Here is a 15,590-nt window from a genome sequence, read left to right as displayed (position 1 = left end):
AGTGAGTGTGTGAACCAGGACCCAGTGGCAGTGAGTGTGTGAACCTGGACCCAGTGGCAGTGAGTGTGTGCACCAGGACCCAGTGGCGGTGAGTGTGTGAACCTGGACCCAGGGGCAGTGAGAGTGTGAACCTGGACCCAGTGGCGGTGAGTGTGTGGACCCAGTGGCGGTGAGTGTGTGCACCAGGACCCAGTGGCGGTGAGTGTGTGGACCCAGTGGCGGTGAGTGTGAGAGCCTGGACCCAGTGGCGGTGAGTGTGTGCACCTGGACCCAGTGGCGGTGAGTGTGTGCACCAGGACCCAGTGGCAGTGAGTGTGTGCACCAGGACCCAGGGGCAGTGAGTGTGTGCACTAGGACCCAGTGGCAGTGAGTGTGTGAACCTGGACCCAGTGGCGGTGAGTGTGTGAACCTGGACCCAGGGGCAGTGAGTGTGTGAACCAGGACCCAGTGGCAGTGAGTGTGAGAGCCTGGACCCAGTGGCAGTGAGTGTGTGCACCAGGACCCAGGGGCAGTGAGTGTGTGAACCTGGACCCAGTGGCAGTGAGTGTGAGAGCCTGGACCCAGTGGCAGTGAGTGTGAGAGCCTGGACCCAGTGGCAGTGAGTGTGAGAGCCTGGACCCAGTGGCAGTGTGTGTGTGAACCAGGACCCAGCGGCAGTGAGTGTGTGAACCTGGACCCAGTGGCAGTGAGTGTGTGAACCTGGACCCAGTGGCAGTGAGTGTGTGAACCTGGACCCAGTGGCGGGGAGTGTGTGCACCAGGACCCAGTGGCAGTGAGTGTGTGAACCTGGACCCAGTGGCGATGAGTGTGTGCACCAGGACCCAGTGGCAGTGAGTGTGTGCACCAGGACCCAGTGGCAGTGAGTGTGTGAACCTGGACCCAGTGGCAGTGAGTGTGAACCTGGACCCAGTGGCAGTGAGTGTGTGAACCAGGACCCAGTGGCAGTGAGTGTGTGAACCTGGACCCAGTGGCGATGAGTGTGTGCACCAGGACCCAGTGGCAGTGAGTGTGTGCACCAGGACCCAGTGGCAGTGAGTGTGAACCTGGACCCAGTGGCAGTGAGTGTGTGCACCAGGACCCAGTGGCAGTGAGTGTGCACCAGGACCCAGTGGCGATGAGTGTGTGAACCTGGACCCAGTGGCAGTGAGTGTGTGAACCTGGACCCAGTGGCGGTGAGTGTGTGAACCTGGACCCAGGGGTGGTGAGTGTGTGAACCTGGACCCAGTGGCAGTGAGCGTGTGCACCAGGACCCAGGGGTGGTGAGTGTGTGAACCTGGACCCAGTGGCAGTGAGCGTGTGCACCAGGACCCAGGGGCGGTGAGTGTGTGAACCTGGACCCAGGGGTGGTGAGTGTGTGAACCTGGACCCAGGGGTGGTGAGCGTGTGCACCAGGACCCAGGGGAAGTGAGAGTGCACCAGGACCCAGGGGCAGTGAGTGTGTGAACCTGGACCCAGTGGCAGTGAGTGTGTGAACCTGGACCCAGGGGTGGTGAGTGTGTGAACCTGGACCCAGGGGTGGTGAGTGTGTGAACCTGGACCCAGTGGCAGTGAGCGTGTGCACCAGGACCCAGTGGCAGTGAGTGTGTGCACCAGGACCCAGGGGTGGTGAGTGTGTGAACCTGGACCCAGGGGTGGTGAGTGTGTGAACCTGGACCCAGGGGTGGTGAGTGTGTGAACCTGGACCCAGTGGCGGTGAGTGTGTGAACCTGGACCCAGTGGCAGTGAGCGTGTGCACCAGGACCTAGTGGCAGTGAGTGTGTGCACCAGGACCCAGTGGCAGTGAGTGTGTGCACCAGGACCCAGTGGCGGTGAGTGTGTGAACCTGGACCCAGTGGCGGTGAGTGTGTGAACCAGGACCCAGTGGCAGTGAGCGTGTGAACCTGGACCCAGTGGCAGTGAGCGTGTGCACCAGGACCCAGTGGCAGTGAGTGTGTGCACCAGGACCCAGTGGCGGTGAGTGTGTGAACCTGGACCCAGGGGCAGTGAGAGTGTGAACCTGGACCCAGTGGCAGTGAGTGTGTGAACCTGGACCTAGTGGCAGTGAGTGTGTGCACCAGGACCCAGGGGTGGTGAGTGTGTGCACCTGGACCCAGTGATAGTGAGTGTGTGAACCTGGATCCAGTGGCGGTGAGTGTGTGAACCTGGACCCAGGGGTGGTGTGTGTGTGAACCTGGAGCCAGTGGCAGTGAGTGTGTGAACCTGGACCCAGTGGCAGTGAGTGTGTGAACCTGGACCCAGGGGCAGTGAGTGTGTGAACCTGGACCCAGTGGCAGTGAGTGTGTGAACCTGGAGCCAGTGGCAGTGAGTGTGTGAACCTGGACCCAGTGGCAGTGAGTGTGTGAACCTGGACCCAGGGGCAGTGAGTGTGTGAACCTGGACCCAGTGGCGGGGAGTGTGTGAACCTGGACCCAGTGATGGTGAGTGTGTGAACCTGGACCCAGTGGTGGTGAGTGTGTGCACTAGGACCCAGTGGCAGTGAGTGTGTGAACCTGGACCCAGTGGCGGTGAGTGTGTGAACCTGGACCCAGTGGTGGTGAGTGTGTGCACTAGGACCCAGTGGCGGTGAGTGTGTGAACCTGGACCCAGTGGCGGTGAGTGTGTGAACCTGGACCCAGTGGCAGTGTGTGTGTGAACCTGGACCCAGGGGTGGTGAGTGTGTGAACCTGGACCCAGTGGTGGTGAGTGTGTGCACCAGGACCCAGTGGTGGTGAGTGTGTGAACCTGGACCCAGTGGTGGTGTGTGTGTGCACTAGGACCCAGTGGCGGTGAGTGTGTGAACCTGGACCCAGTGGTGGTGAGTGTGTGCACCAGGACCCAGTGGTGGTGAGTGTGTGAACCTGGACCCAGGGGTGGTGAGTGTGTGAACCTGGACCCAGGGGTGGTGAGTGTGTGCACTACGACCCAGTGGTGGCAAATGGACGTGCTGTCCTGGATCCAAAACTACGCAAGTCTCGCAATTTTTATTAAAATGGTTCAGGAGCATAGTTCCTCCTTTTATAGCAAAATAATTTGGAGATCAGCCATTTTGTCACAAACTTTACAATTGCTACCTGTATCTTTTTGTTTGATTGTCCATTTTAAAGTGCTTCAATAAATTTATTTGAAACGGCAGTCTTTATTTCAGTAATGGGTTACAGAGCATTGACAAAGTGGACAATAGTTTGTATGCGAATAATTTTCATTGGTTTGCCTTGACTGTTATAAATAACAAGTTCAGTTGTACAAGTAGTTTTAAGTGAGCATTCCTGGTCATCCAACTTTACTCATTGACAGCTACAGTTGTGATGTGTGCAGTTTTCGTCACCTTTACTCTGCCCTGCTCTTTGGGTCGTTTGTGTAGTACATTAACGTTTTGCATGCTGTTCATGGGTTTCCCCATAACGGAGAATATACCAACATCTTAAGAAAGATTTATTTTCCACCTTGTGCCTCATTTTTTTAAATATAAATTCAGAGTACCCAATTAATGTTTTCCAATTTAGGGGCAATTTAGAGTGGTCAATCCACCTAGCCTGCACATCTTTGGGTTGTGGGGGTGAGACTCGCGCAGACACGGGGAGAATGTGCAAACTCCACATGGACAGTGACCCAGAGCCGGGATCAAACCCGGGACCTCGGCAACTTGAGGTGGCAGTGCTACCACTGCGCCACCGTGTCGCCCTTCATCTCTACAACTTGATAACTTGCATGGCTCCCCCAGATCCGCATTTTAAACTGAATAGATTGTAACATACAACTGTTAACTTTGTGTTGTCTGTTTTTCAGTTGTTGGAGTGTGGTGGGAATCTATTCGATGCAATCTCCATTGCAGTTAAAGCAGCACTTCATAATACTAAGTAAGAAATTGGTTTCAGGTGTCTTAGAGATGTTGCCAAAAGCCATTTGACATCCTTATAAGCTGAAGTAACATTCTGCACTTTGCAATCCCAGATATTAAACACAGTAAAGTCGCCATAGTCCCAGATGATCATCGGCTGCTTTCCCCTTTGAGGGGGAGAGCTGACTGGTGGTGATTTAACCTGAGGATCATCACATCTCGGGCGAGGGGCAAGATTGGGAAGGCGGGGCCTTCATGAATAACCTTAGCTGGTATGGGAATTGAAACCACGCTGCTGGCCTTGCTTTGGATCACGAACCAGCTGTCCAGCCAACTGAGCTAAACCTGACACACTAAGACCGACACAAAATACCTGTTCAATGCCTCAGCCATTTCCTCATTTTCCATTATTAAATACCCCATTTTCATACTCTAAAGCACCAATGTTTATCTTAGCCACCCTTTCATTTTATATACTTGTAGAAACTTTTGCTATCTGTTTTTATATTCTGAGCTAATTCATAACCTTTCTTTATGTTTTTCGTGGCTTTCTGATGACGTTTAAAGATTTCCCAATCCTCTAGTCTCCCACTAACCCTTGCCACTTTGGATGCATTTTCTTTCAATTTGATACCCTCCTTTATTTCCTTAGATATCCATGGCCAATTATCCCCTTTCCTACAGTCCTTCTTTTCACTGGTATATACTTTTACTGAGCACTGTGAAAACTTGCTTTGAAAGTCCTCCCCTTTTCCTCAATTGTCCCACCACAAAGTCTTTGCTCCCAGTCTACCTTCACCAACTCCTCCCTCATCACATTGTAGTCTCCTTTGTTTGAGCACAAGACACTGGTATTCGATTTTAACCATCTGTATTTTAAATTCAACTATACAGCATGCAACCCCCACACAGACCAAGGCTGGAATTGAACCCGGGTCCCTGGTGCTGTGAGGCAGCAGTGCTAAAACTGTGCCACTGTGCCGCCCTTTACCAGCACTTCCCTTTATCAAGGGAAGACCTTTTTATTAAGGGTACTATACCAATCCTTAACCCATGCTGAGTTTTTAAAAATTCTTCCATGGGATCACTGGTGTCCATCTCCGGTCACTAGGTCATTTCCGAGGGCACTTAAAAGTCATTGCTGGGTTAAATATGGCCAAGAGTGCGATGTTTGTGGTGCAGGCAAGGGGCCAGGAGAATAGACTGAAGGAGCTGCCATTTAGGCTGGTTGAGGAAGGTTTCCGGTACTTGGAGATAGAGGTGGCACGAGACTGGGGCAGGTTGCACAAGTTAAATTTGACTAGAGTGGTGGAACAAATGAAGAGGGAGTTTCGGAGATGAAGATGCACTCCCGCTGTCGCTGGCGGGGAGATGGTGCAGACTGGAAAAATGACAATGCTCCCTAGATTCCTGTTCATCTTACAGTTCCTCCCGATCTTTATCCCATGGTCCTTCTTCAAAAGGACTGGCAAAATCATCATGAGCTTTGTCTGGGCGGGAAAATCCCCGCGGGTGAAGAAGGCGATGCTTGAGAGGAGCTGCAGCGAGGGAGGGCTGGCATTGCTGAGTCTGATCAACTATTACTGGGCAGTCCAGGGGGAGAAAGAGGCCGATGTTTGGCCTTTGCTTCCCTGATAGCCCGGCAACGAATATTATTGGCGTGGAGGGACTCAAAGCCCCCGAAGACTGAGTGGTGGCTTGCGGACATGTCGAGTTTCCTGGGGATGGAAAAAATTAAGTTCGCCTTGAGGGGATCTGTGCAGGGGTTCGCCCGGAGGTGGCAACCATTCATTGACTTATTTGCGGGAGAGTGAGCGTCAGTAGGAAGGGCGGGGGGGGGGTAGAGTAGAGTAGGAGGGAAAATATGGTGGGTAGTACCGGTGGGAGGGGGACGGGCTTGTGCAATATGTTATGATGGAAGTATTGAAAGTACGTGGATGTTTGCACATTTTTGCCTTTTTTGCTTTCTTTCTGATGATGTCTGTAACTGTTTATAAAGCCAAAAACTACCTCAATAAAATTGTTTATTAAAAAAAAACTATTACTGGGCAGCTAACATAGCCAGGATAAGGAAGTGGATGGTGGGTACGGGGTTTATTTGGGAGCGGGTGGAGGCGGCTTCGTGCAGGGGCACGAGTTTGGCAGCCCTGGTCACGGCTCCCCTACCGCTGTCGCTGGCCAGGTACTCCACCAGCCCGGTGGTGGGGGCGGCCCTGCGGATATGGGGCCAGTGGAGGAGGCATGTAGGGGAGGTGGGTGCGCCTGTCTGGGCTCCAATATGTGATAACCATCGATTTACCCCCGGGAACATGGATGGAGGGTTTCCAACATGGCGGCGGGCGGAGATGAGGGTGGGCGATATGTTCCTGGAGGGGAGCTTTGCGAGTTTGAGGGGCTTGGAGGAGAAATTTGGGCTTGTATGGGGAAATGACTTTAGGTACTTACAGATGCGGGACTTTGTCCGCAGACAGGTGCCATCCTACCCACGCCTCCCGCCAATAGGGATCCAGGACAGAATAGTCTCTAGGGGAGAAGGAGGAGAGGGTAGAGTCTCGGATATTTACAAGGTGCTCATGAAGGGGGAAGAGTCCCAGACGGAGGAACTGAAACTCAAATGGGAGGCGGAGCTTGGCGGGGAGATGGAGGACGGGCTGTGGGCAGAAGCCCTGAGTAGGGTAAACTCAACCGCAACATGTGCCAGGCTCGGCCTGATTCAATTTAAGGTCGTTCAACGGGCCCACATGACGGTAGCTGGGATGAGCAAATTCTTTGGGGTAGAGGACAAGTGCGCTAGATGTGCGGGAGGACCAGCGAACCACGTTCACATGTTTTGGGCATGTCCTAAGCTTAGGGGGTACTGGGAGGGATTTGCGGGGATCATGTCCGGGGTGCTAAAAACAAGGGTGGCGATGAGTCCAGGGGTGGCAATTTTCGGGGTTTCCAGGGGGAGAAAGAGGCCGGTGTTCTGGTCTTTGCTTCCCTAATAGCCCGGCAGCAAATACTGCTGGCATGGAGGGACTCAAAACCCCCGAAGACCGAACAATGGCTTTCGGACATGTCAAGTTTTCTGGGTATGGAAAAAATTAAGTTCGCCTTGAGGGTATCTGTACTGGGGTTCGCCCGAAGGTGGCAACCATTCATCGACTTCTTCGCGGGAGAGTGAACGTCAGCGGGGGGGGGGAAGGAAAGGAGGGGGGGGGGGGGGGGGAGAGATTAGAGTAGAGTAGGAGGGATAAATAGATGGGTAGTGTCTATGGAAGAGGAGCGGGCATGTGCAGTATGGTTTGATTGAAGTATTAGTTTTACGTTGATGTTTGCATATTTTTGTTATCTGTAACTGTTTACAATGCCGAAAAATACCTCAATAAAATTGTTTGCTTAAAAAAAAAAGTCATTGCTGGGGAATGCGAATGACAAACTATCAATGATAGTCTCATGGTCACCATTACTGAGGCTAACCTCTAATTCCAGATTTATTCATTGAAGTTAAACTCCACCAGCTGCAGTAGTGGGATTTGAACCCTGTCACCGTCTGGTCTTCTGGATTACTAGTCCAGTGACATTACCACTACATTACCATGTCCCCTGGTTTATCATCCAGTTTTATGTCTGAGAGGTAATGGTACCTGTATGTGGCATGTTGAATTTCCTTAAGCTGGCACTGCCCTTCAATTTAAAAACACCAAGTCTACAAATAGATAACACATAGGGCTAATTGCCAAAATAAAAAAAGTTACAAAACAATTCAGATATGTCACAGTAATTTAACATCAACTGCTTGCTGATTATAAATTTACAATGTCTAATATCGATAGGGATCTATAAGATTAAATTAGAATTAGATTCCATCGATATCTCATAAATTAACAGCATTCGATAAACAGTCTATTGAATAGACTGGTGTTTGGCTGCTCGTAGATCGCAATGTTTCCAGACTCCTACAGTGAGCTGGCATGGGTGCAGAGATGTTGACTGAAAAGAGATTGTTTTATGCAAAGAGGAGATGCAGCGTGACCACTTTCACTTCATTTTCTGCATCTTTTCAAGAATTCCAAAGGTCCGAGTACTCGAAGATGATGAAGGTTCCAAGGAAATTGAGCTCTCGGATGATCCATATGACTGCATTTGTCTCAACGTGGAAAATGTACCTTGCATCATCACTTTAAGCAAAGTAAGATACACCTGCGGAAAACTCCTGTTTTTTAAATAGGCGACAGTTTTAGATAGAGGATCCGGATCGGCACAGGCTTGGAGGGTCGAAGGGCCTGTTCCTGTGCTGTAATTTTTCTTTGTTCTTTAAAACCTATAAGAAAAAGCATGTGATCTCCTGCTGTTTGCATGATCGGAGGGGTTTGTTTCTGTGATAGCTATTATCTTCATGCTAAAGTTTCTATATGCATTTAAACAGCATTAAAAACAACTTTTATGGAGCGACTTGACAAAAGTTCCCACTTTAAAACAAAAAAAAAATGTTTTCTAAATGTTTTTGCTCCAAGTACTGTCGTGGGTTTTTCTACAAAAGTAGGTGATTTGTGGAAGACGTTTTGTTCACCTTCAGTTGTGATCTTTGTGTGCTTATGAGGTTTTAATGTGAGGTGCATATTTATTGCAGATGATTGGAAGTTGAACCTTTTGCTGTAGTCTTTTTGTTATTGTGCCCTCCCTTTGATGTGTTAGCAAGGCCTGTTTTGCATGATTTGAGGAGAGAGTCTTGGGGAGCTTGTTCTGGGTGTTTAAAAGCCTGGATGGTTTGGATGATGTTGGGCCCTGTACATGTGAATGGTCTTTATTTTTTCACTTGCACTGTGAATGTAAGGGTTTCAGCAATGTGAAATTGGTCCAGCAGATGCACCACCATCCATTTAACCCCTTGCGTCTGTTCCACCATCAATATGAATAACGTAAACTGCATTGTTCTGTTGTTTTATAATTTGCCCTTTTTATATAGCAAATTCCCCGTCGTGATCAGGGCTCTCGCCAACACCAGGTTTGAGTGGCTGTGGCAGAGTACATTGTATGGTGTGGCCGTGAGAGAGAATGTCACGTCTGTGAAGAAAGGTGACAAAAGGGTGCCTCCGCATTAGTATCAGCAGATGCCAGTCATATTTTTTAACGTGTATAGGAGATGCCATACATATGAAACAGTAAGAAGTCTTACAACACCAGGTTAAAGTCCAACAGGTTTACAAAGAAAAAATGAATCATTCACCTGAGGAAGGAGCTGCGCTCCGAAAACTAGTGATTCAAAACAAATCTGTTGGACTTTAACCTGGTGTTGTAAGACTTCTTACTGTGCCACCCCAGTCCAATACCGGTGCATCTCCACATCATATATATGAAAAGCCACTAGATGTCCTCACAACCAGAACCCAACTTTACAGTTTACTCATGTTGGTTCACTCAGCAACACCCGGAATGTGCCAAAAGGAAATAGAGGGAGTACAGGGCCAACGTATTCCTGTAAAGGTGAAGGGTGGGACCAACACGTCTAGAGAACTTTGGATGTCAAGGAATGTACAGGATTAGATGAGGGAAGAAAAGGGAGGCTTATGGTACTGGGGGTTCAAACCGTGGAAGCCTCAGTGAAGTGTAAAAAATGCAGAGGGCACTTTAACAAAAGAAAGAAATTAGGAGAGTGAAGAGGAGGCATGAGAAACACCGGCAGACAAAACAGGCAATTCTGAGGTGTTCTATATGTATATTAAGGGCAAGAGGGTAACCTAGGAAACAGTAGGGTTCCATTAGGTACCTAAGTGGCAATTTGTGCATGGAGCCGAAAGACATAGGTGAGGTTTTAAATGGATTTTTTTGCATCTGTGTTCACTACAGAAAAGGTGATGTAGGTATAGAAATCATGGAGGAGGGCCATGCTATAAATTGAACAAGGAGGGATGAGGTCCGAGCGGGTTTAGAGGACTTAAAAGTGGGTAAATACCGAGTTTTAGACTTTCCAGTCCCTCGGTAAATGTATTACTGATGAGGTTTTTCTTCTGCAGATCGGTCACAGGCATGTGGTCGATGCCACCTCGCAGGAGGAAGCTTGCCGCATGGCCAGCCTGTTTGTCTCCGTCACCAGCAAAGGGACCATCACTTGCTTCAGGAAAGTTGGAGGAGGCAGTTTGGATCCAGCAAGTATCTTTGAAATGTTAGAGGTAAGAGTCGATGCCGTAGTTGAAGGATTGGATAGCCGCTGCTGTGATTCAGCTCAGCCATTTGGCAGCCGCCTTTCTTTCCTGTCACGCTTTCCACGTTGCCTTGGTCTTTCGATGCAGTTAGCCAAACAATGCCAGTGAAATTCCCACTATATGATTTGATTACAGTTGGCTACTTGAGTTTGGTTTGTGCTTAAGGGTGGCTGAAATTACCTCCATCGGCTTCTGCTACATTGCTCACCGTTTCCAAACTGAAGGGCTGATCGGTTTATCACCACGTGTGTTCCAGCCGGTTGCTCAGTGGCGTGCGGGAATGTTATGGGTGGTCATGTGCATGTACATCCTCTCCCTTTGCGTGCAAGTAGCTCATTTTGCCCTTCTTTTGAGATTGCAAGGTTACTACATTCCAGCTGTGGATCTGTATCGCACCAATATGAAACCTATGCACTTTGACAGATTGACTGAAATCTGCAGACACCGTCAATCTGTCATCAAAGATCGCCATCAGCTTAGCACTTGTAACACTTGCTGCCTCTGTGCCCAGGTCAAACATTTTCCCTGATATTGCTGTCTCTCTTCCTGGGAGCACCCCTTTCACATTTAACATACCTCAAACCTGAATTTAAAATAACTTGTAACCAATTCTGGTACCATTATTCGAGAAGGGAGGAAGGGAGAAACCTGGAAACTACAGGCCGGTCAGTCTAACCTCAGCGATGGGAAAGCTGTTGGAAACGATTCTGAGAGACCAAATTATTCTGCTTTTCGAGAGGCAGGGATTAATCAAAAACAGTCAGCATGGTTTTTTTTAAGGGGAGGTCGTGTCTGACTAACGTAATTGAATTTTTTGAAGAGATAATCAGATGTGTAGATGAGGGCAATGCATTTGATGTATCTACTTGGACTTCAGCAAGGCTTTTGAGAAGGTTCCACATGGGAGACTGACAGCGAAGGTAAGAGCCCGTGGGATCCCAGGAAATTTGGCAAATTGGATCCAGAATTGGCTGAGTGGCAGGAAGCAGAGGCTGATGGTCAATCAGTGTTTTTCTGACTGGAAGCCTGTCTGTGGGGTCCCACAGGGATCAGTGTTGGGCACCTTGCTGTTCGTGGTTTATATAAATGATTTAGACATGAATGTAGGGGGATTGATTAGCAAATTCGCGGATGATACAAAAATTGGTGGTATGGTAAACAGTGAGGAGGATAGCCTTCGATTACAGAAGGATATAGACGGGCTGGTCAGATGGGCTGATCAGTGGCAAATGGAATTCAATCCGAATAAGTGTGAGGTGATGCACTTGGGCGGGACAAACAAGGCAAAAGAATACATGTTAAACGACAGGACCCTGGGAAGCACTGAGGTTCATAAGGACCTTATGGTATGGGCAGCACAGTGGTTAGCACTGCTGCCTCACGCCACCGAGGACCCGTGTTCAATCCCGGCCCCGGGTCAGTGTCCGAGTGGAGTTTCCATGTTCTCCCCGTGTCTTATGTGCAGATAAGTGGTTTGGCTATTCTAAATTGCCCCTTAATTGGAATTTTAAAAATTGGGTACTTTAAATTTATAAGTCATATGGTATACTTGCGTTTATTAGATAAGGCACAGAGTTTAAGAGCAGGGAGGTTATGCTGGAACTGTATAAAATGTTGGTCAGGCCACAGCTAGAGTATTGTGTGCAGTTCTGAAATCCACATTATAGGAGGGATGATAGCACTGGAAAGGATGCAGAGGAGATTTATCAGGATGTTGTCTGGTGTTGAAGGGACTTTAGTGTGCGGATTAATTGCCCGCTTAAGGGTATTAATTTTATCTAGTTGCATGGCTATATTTTATAAGAAAGGCACTTGCTAAAGCATGCTGGGAATGTTTGAATATAGTTTAACACTGCTTTTGAACGAAAATAAGTAGATCAGGTAACGTAAACAAAATACTGTTTAGTATTTTGGACTCTTATGATAAGTTCTTCGGAAAGACAACAACCAAGGGCAAACATTTTAATTTTCTCTTGCGTTTGTTCCCAAGGTTTATCTTTTTGAAGTTGTTTATTTCACACTATAAATATAATGGTTTTCAGGTGTATAACTCCGAGTGCTGTAGAATGGCTATGCAGCCAGACCACTCCCCTCTCTGCAAATATTTGTGTCAACTAAATTTCCTTAATCGAACCTTCGAAGGATTTGTCTTTATTATAATTTCCACAACACCTGGATTGGAGAGTTTTAACTATGAAGCAAGATTGGATAGGCGGGGGCCGATTTCCTTGGCGCAAAGGAGGGTGGGGGGGACATGATTGAGATGTATAAAATTATGAGGGACATAGAGTAGACAGGAGGAAACTTTTCCCGTTAGTGGAGGGATGAATGACCAGGGGGCATAGATTTAAGGTAAGGGGCAGGAGGTTTAGAGGGGAAGTGAGGAAGAGTGATGGGAGCCTGGAATTCACTGCCTGAAAGGCTAGTGGAGGCAGAGACCCTCATAACATTTAAAACGTAATTAGATAAGCACTTGCAATGCCAAGGCAAGACTAGGTTATGGGCTAAGTGTTGGAACATAGGATTACAATATTTAGGTGGTTGTTTTTGACCGGCGCAGAAGCAATGGGCCAAAGGGCCTTTTCTGTGCTGTAGACCTGTGACTCAATGCACAGCACTGTTAGCAGTGTTGGACAGCCCTTTGTTCCTGTTACTGAATGACTGTGATTGCAGCATTCATGATGGCAAACGAGAAACAACACATTCTGCTGCTTCCGTGCACATCACTGGTGGTTGTAATGGTGAAGTTGCCATTCCATTAAACGAGTGAAGCCTGCCACTTCTTGTTTTGCACTGTGTAGCATTTTTGTTCTAGCTTGAATGCTCAATTTGCCCGCTCTTGTTTCCAGGCAGAACAACATTCTTTTCACTGTCACTTTGATTTGGATGCGCGTATCTGGAGGCTAATGTGATTTGGTTTCCTGCATAATTTGCAAATTGATACTGCACTGCAGCGCAATATTTCCACCCTTGAAATTATAAACTGCGCAGTTTAAAAAGCTCCTCGTTGTCAAAGGCGCAGGCTTTAAGCTCCCTGAGCACGGCTGTCTGCGAGTTTGAACACGGGAAGCAAGTACACGTTTTTAGTGCCAAGCTGGTCTCGGTGAAAGCCAGTGGGAAGTGAGGTTTGCAGATCCGCTTAAAATGGCTCTGTTAAGCTGCTGTGCTCGAGTTGCATCCCGCTATACTCTATTAAATTTACATATGCAGAACTGTTACAAACAGAACTGTATTGTGCACCACCTGTATCATGTTTTAGTTCACACAATGGGTGCGATTCAACGGGACTAAGTGTCCGTGCCGTCGTGAACGCCGACGCATTTCACGACGGCGCGAAACGGGTGCGGGCAGTAGCAATTCTGGCCCCCGCAGTGGCCAGCACGGCGCTGGAGCGGTTCACGCCGCTCCAGCCTTGCATCCTGGCACGGACTGGGGGCGGCGTCAACCCGCGCATGCGCAGTGGCGAAGTGCCAACCGACGCATGCGCGGTAGATTCACAGAACGCTCCGGCCCCGATGCAACATGGCGCGGGGGTTCTGGGGCCGGAAGCGGAACAAAGTAGGCCCCGGGGGGAGAGGCTGGCCCGCCGATCGGTGAGCCCTGATCGCTGGCCAGACCCCATTGGAGGCCGCCCCCGACCCTTCGCGCAGAGCTTCCGCCGGCAGCGACCAGGGGCGAATGGCGCCGGCGGGACTCTGCTGTTTCCATGCGGCCGCTTGGCCCATCTGGGCCGGAGAATTGGCAGCTGCCGGCGACTGGCGCCGCACCAAATGCGCCAGCGCAAATGGCACCGATTATCCGCACCTCGGAAAATCGCATGCCGGCGGCATGGTGCAGTTGCGGCGATTCTCCAGTCCGGCGCGGGGCTCGGAGAATCGCGCCCAATACCTCTAAGGACATAACCAGAAGCTATTTAAGTAGTACTCCCATGAGAGAAATTTCAGGCTATTTGTTGACAGGAACCTAATGCTTGTGATGGGGTTCACAGAAGGAGTTGGAAGAAAAACTCATCAAGTTGGAGGGAATTTGGGCCATATTCACAGTCAAGTTTAGAGATATTTCTCCAATAAATGGTGTGACTAGGTATTCTAGAATCCTAGAATGGTTACTGCACGGAAGTGAGGCCATTCAGCCCATCCTGTTTGTGCTGCTTCTCTGCAAGAGCAGCTCTTTTTATTATAATAATTTTAAACCAGGCCCTGTTTTAATTGTGGTAGAACTCACTCACCATCCTTGTTTTCATTGTAAATCACCGTCACTATTCAGATCGTAGTCAGCTACCCAGCCCGTGTCACATTTCAGGAATTATTTTACTGTGTTGCGCAAAATATTTGAAAAAAGGAGTCCTCTAGCTATTGTCTGATCTTCTCTCTCACCGCCACCACAACCCCACCCTCATGATGGAACTGCCCTCTTTGTAAGATGTTGCATCTTTTGTTACAAACTCACTCGAACGCAGTGGTGCAATGTTTTGGAGTGACAGTACCTGTTTTCATAGAATGATGCACTGCAGAGGCAATTTACTGTCCTCTAGACCTCTGCCCCCATGATGCTTCATGGACAGATGGAAGAAAACTAAAGAGAGGGATTCACTGCCCCTCGAGGCCGCTGCAGGCAGGAATACCTGACTCACGGACGTTTACCTTGGCAATTACAATTTTGTTTCATGTCCATCCATATATAGTGAAGTCACAATGTGGAAAATGTGTCAGGGAAGGTTCAGAAGGGGGTGAAAATGTTGCGAAGGTAAATTAATCCAGGTCAGTTAATTCAAAGATTTCTAGGGTTGATAAGTGTAATTTGTAGTTGTCTAGATAGTTATTGATCAGGAAATGCATAACTTGTCCGCCGACTCCACACTTTGAAAATGGTCAAAACAATTAAAGGATTCCCTTGGGGTTCCTTCATGTTCTTGTCAATCAGACCTTCAATATTCTGTAATCTGCGATTTTATGGTTGTGTTTAATACACGATGTGGATTAAGGGAGTGGGTTTCCTCACAGCTCCAGGTGACAGGAGCCTCCAGCACCAACTTGACAGTTTTTAAATCCCAGAATGAAGTTGACCTTTCTTTCTTTCTCTCTCTCAGACAGGAAACCGAGTTGGAAAAGCTTTGCATAAATCATTGCAATCCACTTTGGAGACAGAAGAAAGTTTAGGGAAAAATCGCCAAAAAGTTGGATTTCTTGGTTGAATTTTGTACTGTAAATACTTTTCACTAATAAAGATTTATTTAAAATGCTGTATGTGTGGCTGGTACGAATTAACAGTATTTAACGCGGGAGGTTTCGATATTTTCCCTGCAATAAATTAACACGTAAAAACAAATGGGAAATGGTGTCCATTTCGTACAGTATTTTGGATGCAAATTGCCCCCACCAGTAAATGAGGTGAACTTGCAAGACATCCTGCTTGTGAAACAGGCCAGGCTGATTGACTCTCATCAGAGTTCCATCACATCCCACACTTGTCACCTTTGTGGATTGCCGTGCCAGATTCCGCATCGCAAGGCTAATTTTGGGATAAGGAGTCACTCCCACTCAAACCTGGTTTGAAAATCCTTCAAACCTCAAATCACAGGATTCTTC

At 48.4% G+C, this 15,590-nt stretch overlaps 1 protein-coding gene across 1 annotated transcript in view; it reads left to right on the top strand.

Annotated features, from left to right (window-relative positions):
- The window catches only part of exosc7 (exosome component 7), a 53,189-nt gene extending 37,944 nt beyond the window's left edge, over nt 1-15,245 (top strand). Inside the window, exons 5-8 of the mRNA XM_038796589.1 lie at nt 3,766-3,836; nt 7,865-7,988; nt 9,814-9,969; nt 15,092-15,245. Coding sequence (XP_038652517.1) covers nt 3,766-3,836; nt 7,865-7,988; nt 9,814-9,969; nt 15,092-15,196 — 456 coding nt within the window. The 3' untranslated portion in view covers nt 15,197-15,245. The remainder of the gene's footprint in view (nt 1-3,765; nt 3,837-7,864; nt 7,989-9,813; nt 9,970-15,091) is intronic.
- Nucleotides 15,246-15,590: the final 345 nt, after the last annotated feature.

The sequence above is a fragment of the Scyliorhinus canicula genome, chromosome 5 (assembly GCF_902713615.1).
Source record: "Scyliorhinus canicula chromosome 5, sScyCan1.1, whole genome shotgun sequence".
NCBI lineage: Eukaryota > Metazoa > Chordata > Chondrichthyes > Carcharhiniformes > Scyliorhinidae > Scyliorhinus > Scyliorhinus canicula.
Note: the sequence above shows the minus strand (reverse complement) of the source record. Positions and strands in the feature narration are given on the sequence as shown.